This window comes from Protomyctophum bolini, assembly GCF_963924005.1.
Source record: "Protomyctophum bolini genome assembly, chromosome: 7".
Classification (NCBI taxonomy): Eukaryota; Metazoa; Chordata; class Actinopteri; order Myctophiformes; family Myctophidae; genus Protomyctophum; species Protomyctophum bolini.
In genome coordinates, this window is record NC_137868.1 from 6,073,273 (window position 1) to 6,088,682 (window position 15,410).

At 44.8% G+C, this 15,410-nt stretch overlaps 1 protein-coding gene across 3 annotated transcripts in view; it reads left to right on the forward strand.

The window, feature by feature from the left end:
* Window positions 1-15,410, forward strand: part of adamtsl4 (ADAMTS-like 4) — a 90,899-nt gene that overhangs the window by 2,071 nt on the left and 73,418 nt on the right. For all 3 annotated transcript variants that reach the window (XR_013964375.1, XR_013964376.1, XM_080768428.1), the window contains exon 2: window positions 13,141-13,210. Coding sequence is in view for 1 of the 3 variants with exons in the window: in XM_080768428.1 (XP_080624554.1) it covers window positions 13,141-13,210 (70 nt within the window). In the remaining 2 variants the exon portion in view is untranslated. The remainder of the gene's footprint in view (window positions 1-13,140; window positions 13,211-15,410) is intronic.

The following is a 15,410-nucleotide window of genomic DNA, read 5'->3' on the forward strand; positions in this document are numbered from 1 at the left end:
TTCGCTTCTTTAGCAATGTAAATGTATGTTTTGTTTTCTCATGACAATAAAGATCCTTTGAATCAAATTGAGAGGCAGGCAGATATAGTGCCTGGAGAGAGAGATGGAGAGAGAGATAGGGAGACAGGGGAGAGAGAGAGAGATAGGGAGACAGGGGAGAGAGGGGCAGGGCAAAGAGAGATAGTGTCAGAGAGAGAGAGAGAGAGATATTTGTGATTGTGCTTTGGCAACACTTGTAAAATGTTGAGAGAGAGGAAGAGAGCGAGAGAGAGAGGAAGAGAGGAAGAGAGAGTGAGAGAGGGAGAAAGAGGAAGAGAGAGTGAGCGAGCGAGAGAGAGAGAACCGTACCAGCGCGGTGCACCGCCGGGTGGAGTGTGTAATTAGTGGGGTTGCATGTGGCCCGCCGCGGGCCGCCCGCGGGCCGCGGCCTGCGGTCTGGTCTGGGGGCTCTGAGCGGAGCGGAGCAGGATGGGTGGGATGTAAACGTGAAGCGTTGGGGTTTCCAGAGACCGAGGCCGTCGTTTAGCCAGAGCACAGTTTGTTTGCGGCCGCAGTAAACTGGGATTAAAGTAGACAGTTAACACCACAACAACCGACCGGGGCCTGAGACCTCCCCCACGGCGCACACACACACACACACATGCACGTACGTCGCACACGCACACACGGAGACGCACAGAGACACACACACCAAAAGTAAACAGACATGAATTAACAGCACAACCACCATGCCCATGCCATACCTGACACCCCCCTCCTCCCCCAACACACACACACACACACACACACACACACACACACACACCCCAAAAGGAAGGGCCTCCAACCACTGGAACTTGTTTTCGCTGTGCCCTGCATGCAGCTTTCCGGGTTAGTTTGAAGATAAAAGTGAGGACACAAATGTAGATTTGTGCCCAGAATGAGGTATGGTCATAAGACAGTGCCCCCTCACTTCACACGGTTAGCTAGACCTTATACTTTTGTTTGACTAATGGCACTTTGGTCCCGACAGGCATGTCGGGACCAAAGTAAAGCTATTGTCCTTGACTAGTTGGGACAAAAGTACCACTGCGTTTTTGCTTGACTCATGCATTCAATTGGAGGACATGTGTGAGACCTCTCACAAAATACATGTTCACTCCAGCTATAACCGTAGTCCTTAACCCATTTTGACCTGGGAACGATTCTGCAAATGTCTTCTAAATCCTGACTGTTTTCTTGAAAAAGCAGTTTTTCTATGTCAGTCGTTCTCAAACACTTTGTCACTTTTCACGATTCTTCAAAAATAGCAGACCTACAAGTGGCGCGCTACGAGCTTGAAGATCTGCTTTTTTTCAATAGCTAAAGCACGACATGATGCTAACACCAAAAGGGGTTCCCGCCCCAAACTGGGTTAAGATTGGTAAACTATGCTCTAAAGTCTAAACAAGCAGAAAGACTCCCATAGACTCGGCTGCCATCTTCAAAGGCCAGGTATTGGAGGGGCTTGTTGTGCTCCTCATCCTCAAAGCATCACACTCGTGTGTTGTGAGGGGCCCCTGCGGTGTAATGTTTGTTTAAAGTCCATAGACTGGGCTGCCACATGACGTCACGTTTTATAGTGCCCTAAACAAACGTTACAAGTCCATAAAATACTGTAGACTTGGCATGACGTCAGGCATTGGATGGGCCTATAGTGCCCCTCAGAAAGTGCATGGTTCTTTTGACCCCGGTCTCCCCTACCGTCTACCACATGAACTTGGAACCAGGCATTAGATACTGTGTTAACCCATTTAGACCTGCAGAGGATGATTCTAAAAAGAAAGATTTTCTGAAAAACCTATGTTTTTATGTCAGTGGTACTCAACCGTTTTCAATGTCAAGGTCCCCGACAATCTATGTATTCGGCTGAAAATATGTTGTTCCTGGACCCCCCCCCCCTCCCAGAAGCAAAGATTTGAGTTTAAAACGTTCGCTCTGAAAGAATATAATATCCAAAGTTCGCAACACATTTTCAAGCTGTCTACAAGCTTTTCACATTTTCACATCTATACAAGCTCGTAGCGCGGCACTCTGTGCCGCCCTATGAGCTTGTTAGATCTGCTATTTTTAAATGGCTAAAGTATAACATAAAACAACAAAAAGGGTTCCCGCCCAAAATGGGTTAAAAAAGTGAAAGTCCTCAATTCAAAATGTCACTTTAGAGCAAATCCAGTTATGCTATCTTAACGACTTCCAGCTAATTCCAATCAGGGGCTCCACAAGGGACCATCTGTTTCAATCATGTGCTTAGCTTAGGCCTAGAATACTGCATTATAAAGAAAGTGAAAATATTCTTTCTTTTTTTGGGTCAAATGTTCTCAAAAATACCAGATCTACATGCCTACGACACATCGTGATGCATCGTGAGCTTATAGATAGATAGATAGATAGATAGGTAGGCAGGTAGGTAGGTAGATGGATGGATGGATGGATGGATGGATGGATGGATGGATGGATAGATAGATATATTGTATACTAAGCACATTTTTCAATGTACTGTAGGTATTTTTAGCAGACTTTATAAGCATGAGACAGTGCTTAGGTTTACAGGTCAACCAAGAACATCAGCATCAGTCTAAAGTCTAAATTTGTATGGGTCGTGATGTTTTGTACATTTTAAATATAAATAAACGTTAAGACAAACAAAAAAAATCTTAAGAAATGCCACCAAAAGAATAAAATAAAAATAGTATTGAAAATAGCCGATCTACAACAAACTCACAACACGACGGGAAGCGACACAGTGTGTGTAGTCTTGTGTATGATCTGCTATTTTCACTATTTGGGTGCCGGCCGGCCCGGGCAAACGTCTCTAACCTCTCCTCCTGAAAAGTTTGGGAATCGCTGGACTATATCAAAATGGCATATTTGAAACTATAGGATACCAGACAAACAATATGAACGTAGCCTAGCATCTGTCTCTAAATGACATGCTGCGCATGCATTTAACCCATTCTGAACGGGAACCCATTTTGGTGTAAGCATCATGTTATGCTTTAGCTATTGAAAAATAGCAGATCTACAAGGTCATAGCGCGCCACCGAGTGGCGCGCTACGAGCTTGTAGGTCTGCTATTTTTTGAAAAATCGAAGAACGACTGACATTTTTAGAATCTGATCTCAGGTCAGAATGGGTTAATCAGACCAGTGTGTGTCCTGTGGAAACCTTGTATGAATCTGATCTCAGGTCAGAATGGGTTAAATTACATTTGAACCTTTGCATGAGTCTACACGGTCACCAAGGCCTAGGTCAAGTGCTAAGAAAGTGCAGCCATAGCAAGTGCAGTAAGTAGTTAAGTACAGTACTGGAGCAACAAGTGTACTGTATTTAATTTCTACCACTGGAATTAACCGCCACACAAGTTCTGCCCTGACCACCCTCCCCCCCCCTCCCCCTCCCCTCCCCCGCCACGCCACACACCACCAAAACACACATGAAGAGCCTAGAGAAATCTCCCACTCCGTTCACCGCGAACGAACACGGCGGTTTCAGAGCCGTCGTGCGGCCCTGGCTTGTATTATATGGGTTAAAAAGAGTCTTAATCCATTCTGGGCGGGAACCCCTTTTTGGTGTTAGCATTATGCTATGCTTTAGCTTTTGAAAAATAGCAGATCTACAAGCTCGTAGCGCGCCACCGAGTGGCGCGCTACGAGCTTGTAGGTCTGCTATTTTTGAAAAACCGAAGAACGACTGACATAGAAACATAGCTTTTTCAGAAAACTGTCAGGATGTAGAAGACATTTTTAGAATCTGATCTCAGGTCAGAATGGGTTAAGTAGAGGGTGTGGACGCTGTGTCCCAGATAGGCATGCGATGCGAGGGGGGGGGAATTAACACACTTTTGTCGTTTTCTTTGGACGCATTCGTTCATTCTGAGCCTCCTCCCTGCAGGCGCTTACATTGGGTGATGGATTGAGATGTTTGCCCACTGGAATGAAACATGTCGTCCCCCCCCTCCCCCCCCGCATGGTGGAAGAAGAATGGCTGTAGCTCCGATTTCGTTCTTACGTAAAGCTCTGAAACCTCACCATCACCCCCTTCTTTTTCTTTTTTTTTTAAAATATATTTTTTATCCCACGATTTTGTAACCCATTTTTCACCCCTGTGTCAATCATCTAATGTGATCCTGGGCTCTACACACCCTCCACCAACCTAGTCCCCATATATGGGGGACAAGGGGAGAGCAACGGACTTGAACTCATGCTTCCTTCATGCCTGAGTGTCCAAGTTGCTCCTTTACACCTGACAGGGGGGAGTTTCCCTGGTTGGACGTCGTAGCGCGTGGAAGGAACACGTTATTCCAACCAGTTCCTTTCCCCTCCATCATATCACCCCCTTCTTAAAGTGGGTGCTGTCTGGCACGTCAAATACCCTATAGACCGTCTGCCGTGGCACAAAGCCCAGCTGGGTGCCCCGAAATCACTGGATAATATTTGGAATTGATCAATATCACTTCAGGTTTAACCACTTGCGAGTTGCACTGTACTTCTTTTTCAATCTACACCAAGAGTCAGGTGCACCAACTCGCACTAAGTTCAAACTTAGCCTAATTATAGCTTAAATGGTTTGATGTAAAAGCCATTTAAGCTATAACTAGTCTAAGATTTAACTTTAGTGTGAGGTGGTCGTGTAACTGGCTCCAAATCTCTTTGCCAAAAATGGCAGATCTATAGGTTTGTACATGCGTCCCGTTGCAATGTTTTTTTTTGGCGAATGTCCCCCTAGAATAGGAATGCTGGAGTTATTTTCAGTCTTCAGTCAAATGGAAACAGATATTCTCTCAAGTTTACCCGCGTGTCATAAACTGTATCTAAACGATTGCATATTTACAAAACCATAATATGAATATATGGTAACAATATAATTCAAGGGTGCCGTGGATCAAAACGTTTATCGCAGCCGCTGCCAAATAAGTTTGAGAACCGAGTCCAAAAAAAAAAAGACAAGAAAAAGCTGGTTCTGCATACTGGTAGATTTAGTGGTGACTCTCGCAGGCCAAACGACCCTAAACGTCAAAGTGTTTAAAGTAAAGCATAAACAAACAGGCACATAAATAATGGAACATATGGAGTAACATAAACATTAGAACAGCGTAAGTGTAATAAAGGCACAAAGAAATACAAACACGACCCTCTGGCCGTACATATGAACCGAAGGGAAGGTCCAGTTCAAGTCCAAGTGCTTTCGGAAAACGGAATGCAACATACAATGACATACAAACTGCAATCACTACAACATACATGAACAAACACATGCACACGCACACACACACACACACACACACACACACACACACACACACACACACACACACACACACACACACACACACACACACACACACACACACACACACACACAGTGACACACACACACCTTGCTCTCCGTCCCGCGTCACACTCTCGCCAAGGGACAGAAGTAGAACCACTCTAGTGTGTCTCACGGACACCACACTGAGGTGCATGTGTTTAGTGTGTCTCACGGACACCACACTGAGGTGCATGTGTTTAGTGTGTCTCACGGACACCACACTGAGGTGCATGTGTTTAGTGTGTCTCACGGACACCACACTGAGGTGCATGTGTTTGGTCCCACGTTCTCACAGCCACCAATATGGAGCTCTGAGCTCGAGGACCTGACTGTCTTTATACCCTGTAATTTCACGCTCACACCAAACGGAGAGCACACACAATATTCTTTTGGGGTAATGTGTCTTCTTTGCACAAATTGCACGTTTTGCTCAGAATTGCTATAGCTCTGCAGAGTCTGCACATAATATTTATATTGACTGCGATGTGCACAATGTATTTATATACTTTGTGAGGTTGTGAACTGCCCTGATCCTGCCTCCGTAACCATGGGAAGATGGCATTCTAGATTCTAAATTGTATGATACAGTATGCCAGTCTACAGTACATTTTACCACTGCACCAATGTTGATGTTGATCAACGCCTTTTTATTTTTTTATTTGCACAACCTGCTTGACTTCAATTCTGTAGTCTAGACTGTAACTTCTTATTATACTGTAACTGTGAAGATTCAATATTTGTATTGTTACATTTTGCACGCAAGAGTGAAATAATCGTTTAGAAGAAAGGCAAACGGAAACATGGAAGACATGTTTTTATTATGGAGTGGCTCTGAAAGGTCTGCCTGTCTGTCTGTCTGTCTGTCTGTCTGTCTGTCTGTCTGTCTGTCTGTCTGTCTGTCTGTCTGTCTGCTTGCCTCGCGTGGTTTCCTCTTCCATCGTGTGCGTGTGTGTGTATGTGTGCGTATGTGCGTGTGTGTGTGCGTGAAAGGATGCATACTGTATATAGCCACCAGATGCACCATTTATTGTTTTGCTATTATTCAGAACATTTATTATAAATTGTTCCCAGAGTAAAACTTGACATTCAAGCATCAAGGTCAAGTTCAACAATGAGAACAGAAAGACAAATGGCAGGTCCGTGGTGTGGCTTTCAGCTAAACTTTAACGAAACTTTTAATTTGCAGTGTCTGGACATTATACTCTAGGACAATCACCAACTATAAATGTTCTCAGATGCTTGGCTCAGAACTGAAGACCATTCTTAAAAACGACTTCTAAATCCTGACCTTTTTCTGGGAAAACGTCACATTTTTATTCAAATAATAATAATGTTGCCATGTCGTTGCTGTCGGGGGAGAAACCTCTTATCTCTATATTGTAACTGTTTGTGTTGTTTCTGTTTTTAAGAGATTTTTTCTGAGATTTAAATATTTTGGGCCATAAATACATTAGCAGCTTCTAATCGTGAATTGGCCGATGTCACCATGTGCCACATAAAAAAGTGTCAGAGGCACAGACACACAGACACAGTCACAGACACAGACAGACAGACAGAGACACAGACAGAGAGGCACAGACAGAGAGACACAGACAGAGAGGCACAGACAGACACACAGACAGAAAGACAGAGACACAGAGAGAGACACAGACAGAGAGGCACAGACAGACACACAGACAGAAAGACAGAGACACAGACAGAGACCCAGAGAGAGACACAGACAGAGACGCAGCTGGACAGAGCTCACATTGGAATCTCAACTGTTGGCACGTCAGCTGTAATTGTTCATAACTTCATACACAACAACCAACACATTACGGAGTTGGACGTCCATCTGTCAGTTTGTGGGTCTGTGTAGGATCTCTCCTAATACTCCTCCTCCCAGCACACACATCAAACTCACTGTGGTCAGCTCTCTGGAATGCTCTGCCCAAAGACATCTTATGACTTTCATAAAATAAATCAGGAGATATCTGGGCAAGTAACTTGCAGAATATGTCATTGTTATTTGTGTGTATCCTACTATGAACGCACCACGTCTCTACATGTCTGCGTGTTTGCGTGTGTGTGTGTGTGTGTGTACGGTTGTAATGCATGTAACTCGAGAACAGTTTGCCACACACACACGCGTTCCACACCCCCGCAGGGAGTGCAGTGCCCGGTATCGAGTCGGTCGGACCCACGGTTCTCCAGAACCACCACAAAAGGCTCTGCTCAGCCTCTGCCAGTGGGCCTAATCAGCCTAAGTCCCCTCATATCACCTGTGCAATTTCAGCCAATTGATTGCCATGGCAACCCCACACCTGACAATTGATTACTTAACTAACCGGTCCACTTGTCACAGTCCTCTTACACAGGCAGACAGGCAGATACGTGTAAAATAGTCACATCTGTAATTAAAGTGTTCTACGATGACAGCTTTACATAGCGGACAGGATAAGGAAAGCAACCATCAAACAGACGCGATACGATCTCCATGTGGGACACAGACCGACAGACAGACAGACAGTTAAAATGCTACAGTATGACAAGTTGACAACGGGTAATATTAGGTTCCAAAGTTGCATCGTTCTCCAGTAGGCCCGGTACAGGCACGTACAGGTTTAGTAAACAAAGTCCCTTACAGAGGCGTCTCTACAATAAGGCGAGGACAGCCTGTCCAAAGCCATTTCTGACCAAAATCCATACAATGAGAAAAAAAGAGAGGACAAAAACAAGACCTGAGAACTATTAGCGCCCATAGAGTTATAATGGACAATGGACATGCGTATTGTTTAAACTCATCAGACACAGACAGATCGGAAATCAGGCCGGATTTGGCTGCCAGTCTGAACTTAGTTAACACACAGATCTGTGACAGCTAGATGCCACTTGCAAACGCAGTGTGAACGGTCGGGGGCCAAAAGATCAGATTTGAGAAATATAAATCAGATTTGAATTTGGATTCAACTGGATGTGACTGCAGTCTAAAAGTGTCCTTGAGCAAGACTCTGAACCCTGCTCTGCTCCTGATGAGCAGGTTGGTGGTGCCTTGCATGGTTTCCCCCGCCATCGGTGTGTGAGTGTACTGTAATGAGCAGGTTGGTGCCTTGCATGGTTTCCCCCGCCATTGGACGGTGTGTGAGTGTACTGTAATGACCTGGTTGGTGCCTTGCATGGTTTCCCCCGCCATCGGTGTGTGAGTGTACTGTAATGAGCAGGTTGGTGCCTTGCATGGTTTCCCCCGCCATTGGACGGTGTGTGAGTGTACTGTAATGACCTGGTTGGTGCCTTGCATGGTTTCCCCCGCCATCGGTGTGTGAGTGTACTGTAATGAGCAGGTTGGTGCCTTGCATGGTTTCCTCCACCATCGGTGTGTGAGTGTACTGTAATGAGCAGGTTGGTGCCTTGCATGGTTTCCCCCGCCATCGGTGTGTGAGTGTACTGTAATGAGCAGGTTGGTGCCTTGCATGGTTTCCTCCACCATCGGTGTGTGAGTGTACTGTAATGAGCAGGGTGGTGCCTTGCATGGTTTCCTCCACCATCGGTGTGTGAGTGTACTGTAATGAGCAGGTTGGTGCCTTGCATGGTTTCCCCCGCCATTGGACGGTGTGTGAGTGTACTGTAATGACCTGGTTGGTGCCTTGCATGGTTTCCCCCGCCATCGGTGTGTGAGTGTACTGTAATGAGCAGGTTGGTGCCTTGCATGGTTTCCCCCACCATCGGACGGTGTGTGAGTGTACTGTATTGGTGTACCATCGGTGTGTGAGCGTACTGTAATAGTGTACTACTGTACTGTAATGCACACTGCAAAGTGCTGTGGAGAACGGCTCTATAAATGGACCCTTTACAAATCATGCAGTCGACACAGAGGACCACTTCAAAGACTCAAGTGGTCCTCTGTGTCAGCTGCATGATTTGTATTGGCCTCACACCACACGATCCACACACGCACGCACGCACACACACACACACACACACACACACACACACACACACACACACACACACACACGCACACGCGCACAGAAGGCAAGCCAAATCAGCGTAGATCTTGTCCTGTTGATACTTGTGACACTCTGTAGACTGTAGATGTTATCATTTTAATCGCTGCCATTTAGTTTGTTCTGGAGGAGTGGCGGGGTGTGATCGGAAAGGCGCTAAAGCCCCTCCAGGCCTCTGGAGGAGGTGTGGTCTCGGCATAGTGATCTTCATTATGATAATAGTGACGCTGTTCAGTCGTCCATTAATTACTGTGACGTGTGACTCATTTCTCTTGTTGGCAAACATACATTTATTTAGCACTTAGTTTGAAACCTGCCGACCCTATATTTTGGGCATGTATTTACAGGCCAAACAAGATATTTACTCACTCACCTCCCCCCCCCCCCCCCCCCCCCCGCGACATGATGTTTATATGTTTTCAAACTAAAGGGGTGGCAAGAGTACAGTACTGAGTACAGTATCGCACCCCAGGACCCCCCCGTAGGGTGACATGATTGCGTCCTTTTCTCAATTTAGTGAGTCTAAGAAAAGAATGCAGGATGCAGGCTATACCTGCGTCACTGGTTGGTTGTGGATCTGGTGTTTTCATTTAAATGGGGCTTGATTGATTGATTAGATGAATAGATTATTAGTCAGAAATGTAAACGGCCCGAGGTACAGTCAGACAGTAAGGCTAAAAAGGATAACACAAAACAAGTCCCTGGGGGGAAATAACACGATAGTACATGTCATAAACAACTCTATAAAATCGCTATAGTGTGTACAAAGGAGAACAAGGGGAAACCCGTCTGTAAAACAACTGCCCTTTCCAGACCACGAATGCAGCGTTTACTACATGGTGAAAGAAATTATAACTTGCCCCCTCAAATGGTACCTCGTCAGATAATCCCCACATTATCCTACAACAATTTATGTGAACAGACTTCACTGTAGTAGCTTTTCATGAATTATAATTGTACTTAGGCTAGTCGGCTGTCATGAAAGTTTATAGTTAGAGAAATTCAAAGTCCAGCCGTCTGCTGTCCAGCCTCTCCCACCCCTCACTGGGGAAAATTCTGGGAGGAAAACAGAAACGGGGCGAGTAGTCTTGTTACCCCTTCACCCCCCCCCCCCCTCCTGTGGTCTCCTGATAGATCAGATCTGGTCTCACGTTCTAAGTGGTCTCCTTTTTTTGTTTTTGGTCAGCGTCCTATTTAGTCATTAAATCCCTCCTGATAGCAGATCTACAAGCTCGCAGCGCGTCGCACCGGGCCCAAAGAATGTGGCATGGGTTCAGGCCGCGGCGTTGTCAGATCAAATATCACAGCCAGCTGGGCCGGAGGCCACGCTGAGGAGGGGAAACAGACAGTGGTCTGTGGAAAGTAACTCAGTTACATTTACTTAAGTACTGTACTTGTACTATTTTTTACTTTGAGAATTCCTCAATTTATAATAGGCTACTTGTTTTACTTCAACTCCACTACACCTTGGATCTAAATATTGTACTTTTACTCCACTACATTTATTTTAAAACTTTAGTTACTAATAGTTATACTTTGTAGATTTAGATTATTATTAAAAATATATATAGGCTACATTAACCACTTGCAGCCCCTACTGTGTAGATACATTACGGCCATTTGAAAAATTGAAGATCTACAAGCTCACAATGTGCCGCGATGCAACACATTGTTATTATTGTTATCTGCTTTTTTTTGTTTGTTACTTTCAAGTACATTTTGATACCCAAAAAACTTTTTGTACTTTTACTCAAGTAAATGTTTAATTCCAGACTTTTACAGAGTATTTCTACATTACACTATTGATACTTTTACTTAAGTAAAACACTGAGTACTTTGTCCAGTAGTGAGGGGAAAACAGGCTGAGGAAGAAGAGAGGAACAGTGTCTTGTCTGCACACACATAGACATCAAAGGGGGCTTGAGCCCCTGCCCTTTTACCCATCTGTAAAAAAAGTGCCCTCGATCTCCACACCATGAATGCAGCATTTACTAATCCCACTAATACCCGAAGGCAGCGTTCAGGAGAAGTGCCTTCTTCCTACAACTCTTCTGATCTCTCCTGAACGCAATGTTTCCATTGAAATAAATAATTTGTTTAGAAATCCATGTTATGTCGTACACCGACCGTCATCTCCACTAGCTAAAGAGTGTGGGGTTGTGCCTTGTAGCATAGCAGATCTACATCTACGTATGTCATCTCCACTAGCTAAAGAGTGTGTGGTTGTGCCTCGTAGCATAGCAGATCTACATCTACGTATGTCTGCTTGTTATTAAGTGACGTTGGGACTTGTGTATTTACAGACTGGCAAGTGGTTGCAGTTTCTTGGGGCTTGTTTGTGTTGGGGCTTATTTCTTTCTCCATAAATGTTGTTTACACCAGTGGATTGATGATAGGTTGTTGTTGTTGTTCTTGTTGTTGTTGTTGTTAAAATAGCAGATCTACAAGCTCACAATGTGTGATTTTTGTTGATGTATACAGGTTTAATTTGAACTTGATCTTGGTGGTGATCGCTTCTTCTGGCCTGGTTTTCATATACCATAGTTTCTTGTTTCTCTCGCAGAATCTGGCAACGCTGCCAGTAGTATAGTACAGACAGTATGGAATAACTACTCATTGTTTTACTCAAGTAAAATTATTAATACCACAATGTAGAAATTATCTGTTACAAGTAAAAGTATGCCATCAAAATATACTTACACTACCAAAACGGTCCACCATGGTTTACCAATCATATTCATATTCATATTATTGGATTGTAATTAGTAATGCATTAACTTTATTAATGTTGCAAGCTGGGTTTGCTGGGCACTGTAGCTTGACTTATAGAATATAACCTACTGTAATAATTCTAAGGGAAAATGGAAATGCTCAAGTAAGTAGGCTATGGCAAATTATACTTTACCTCACGAGTACTGTATAGCTCACGAGTCATTTTGTGACTTTCCCGCTATTGCCAGTATTATACTGTATGTAGGCCTAGCCTGGCATGACCAGACTAATATCACTGCGTACTATTAGTCTGGAACTTCCGTGTGGAAGACTTATTTCCAAGGGGCGGTACCTTACAAACACCACCAACCTGCACATCAGGAGCAATTAGGGGTTCAGAGTCTTGCTCAAGGACACTTCGACACTAACTCTGGGGGAGCAAGAAAAAGTATAAATGATGTATTCAAACAACCAAAAGACAGAAAATAATTACATAACATTTTAGGCAATTTCTTGAAATGTTTTAGAATTTCTTTTTTCTTTCTTTTTCCTTTTTAAACGTTGCAAGGAGTTGCATGGCGAATCATTGTTGTGGTTTTGGGCTTATAACCATTCTGGGCTTGTAGGCTTGTAGGCAAATCTTTGAATATATATTCTTTCAGAGCCAAAGTTTTTAACTCAAATCAGATGGATGTCGGCTGTCAGGATTTAGACGACATTTGTATAATCGAGCTCAGCTCTAAATGGGTTGAACTTGAACCTAAAGTATTGAAAACAAAAAGTGATCATAACAAAAAAGCCCATGTTGCAGCCAAAGCAAGAAAGGTCCATATTGTTGTTGCTGTTGTCATAATGCAGTTAGAGTTGGACACAGGGAGGGAGAGGTCAGTGCAACATGTGCTGTCAGTCCCGCGGCCATGCTTCATGGTGCCGGAGTCCATTATGCTGCTGTGGAGAAACATTGGAGCATGCAGAAGAATGAACCTTCTGTGTTGAACTTCATGTTAAGGTCATGGAAAACAGACGCAACAGCACGCAACTCAGACAGAATAATGTTTAGACTGCTGGTAAACGTCATATCCCCCCCTCCCCCTTCCTCTCCCTCTCTCTCCAGGCTGTGTGTGTTCTGGGGTGTGGTGCTGCAGGTCGTGACCTCTGCAGTGAGCAGGTCTGGGAGAAAGAAGGTGAGTTCTGATGTTCTTTGCTCAGAGGGGACAGAGGTCTGGTATATGTATGTATGTATAGTGCAGAGGGGCCAAAACACTGATGTTTTCATGAATTGGTGCGGGTACCACCTGACGCAAATTAGTTTTAGATTTTTGTATTCCTACAGTACATGTCTCTAGTTTATATTTTGGCATGATGATAATTCTTCCAAATCAGTAGCCAGTTATCACCAGTTATAGCCTATGTGTGTGACCGGCACACGCCATAGACAACCTATAAGGAAAAAATGTTTCCAAATGTCATTATGCTTTAAGTATAGCATGTGACGACGTGTCAAACTAGGGGGTTTTCATGATTCTGAGCCCATTCCAAGCATTAGTTTTGCACGAAACTGGGATAAATACGTCACATTTTTCATATCATAATATCGTCTCTGTCGGGTGGAAACCTCACATGTTCCAAAACCGATATGTTTTCTTCAGGATCCACAAGTTTTCGAGCTTGTAGATCTGCTACTTTGGATGCTTGTAGATCTGCTACTTTGGATGCTTTAGTAATGCAGGGGTTTCCAACAGGTGGTCCGTGGACCGCTGGTGGTCCGTGAAGGTATTGCATCATGCGGTCCCTGACCACACATTTAGTAATTAATGTAGGATGTGTTATTTCTTTCCTCTTATGATGACTGTCGACCATGTCGTCATTTACTTAGAGTTAGAATCTCAGGAGAGGGAAGTGCACCGGATTGTCTGGTTGAGTCATTATTATTATTAGGGAAAATTATTAATAGTCCATGGACAATTGGTTTCGAAACAGTCCGTCGATTGTATCTTGATGTGCGTATAGCGTATAGCAAGTTACAAAAACACTAGCCTGGGGGGTGGTCCACCTATGCTTTCTTTTTTTGGCTTTTTCTGCCTTTATTGATAGGTTGAAAGTAGACTGACAGGAAATGGGGGGGAAGACACGACGCGGCAGAGGCTGTTCGGGATCGGGAGTCGAACCCGCGGCACGCCGTCAGGCTGGCTTAGCAGCCTATCGGTGCCCAGACGGTTGAGCTAACCGTCTGGGTTTCCGAGGCTACAAAAACACTAACCTAAGCCCATATCCCCACCCAACACAACACAACAGTGGTCCCCAGGGTGATTCTTAAGTCAGGGTGGTGGTCCCTGTTTCACAGTCAGTTGAAAACCCCCTGCTGTAGTGTGATCATCAAGTAGGACAGGGCATTAATTAAGGAAAACAGTTTAAACATGGAGGTACGAGAGGTGTCTGCCTCGACATAACAGTTTAAACATGGAGGTAAGAGAGGTGTCTGCCTCAACATAACAGTTTAAATATGGAGGTGAGAGAGGTGTCTGCCTTGACAGCAACGTAGTTTAAACATGGAGGTACAAGAGAGGTGTCTGCCTCGACATAACAGTTTAAACATGGAGGTACGAGAGGTGTCTGCCTCGACAGCAACGTAGTTTAAACATGGAGGTACAAGAGAGGTGTCTGCCTCGACATAACAGTTTAAACATGGAGGTACGAGAGGTGTCTGCCTCGACAGCAACGTAGTTTAAACATGGAGGTACAAGAGAGGTGTCTGCCTCGACATAACAGTTTAAACATGGAGGTATAAGAGAGGTGTCTGCCAAGACAGAAACGTAGTTTAAACATGGAGGTACGAGAGGTGTCTGCCTCGACAGCAACGTAGTTTAAACATGGAGGTAAGAGAGGTGTCTGCCTCGACATAACAGTTTAAACATGGAGGTACAGTAAGAGAAGTGTCTGCCTCGACACAGCAACGTAGTTTAAACATGGAGGTAAGAGAGGTGTCTGCCTCGACAGCAACGACATAATCGAATCAAATCCAGGACACAGGACACATCCTCATGACTCTCGGTCAATGACCTATTCATAGAAAAACAACACGGCCCCGAGCCCGACACTAAATGGACGGGTCGGGGCCGGGGCACCCACTGGGGCCCCGTTCTGTCTGTCTGTCTGTCTGTCCCGTCCGTCTGTCCCCCCCCCCTCCCCCCCCGTCCCCCCGCGCCATCCGTCCGTCCGTCGGGATGGGGCAGACCTCTCGCCTGGCGACCCCAGAGAGAGAGAACAGAGACTCGACAACAATGGCGGCTTGTTAGCGTAATAACAAAAAAATCTGACCCTTAACCCCTAGGGGGTCTGACTATTTCCATACTCTGTGACACATACCGACATGACACATTACAA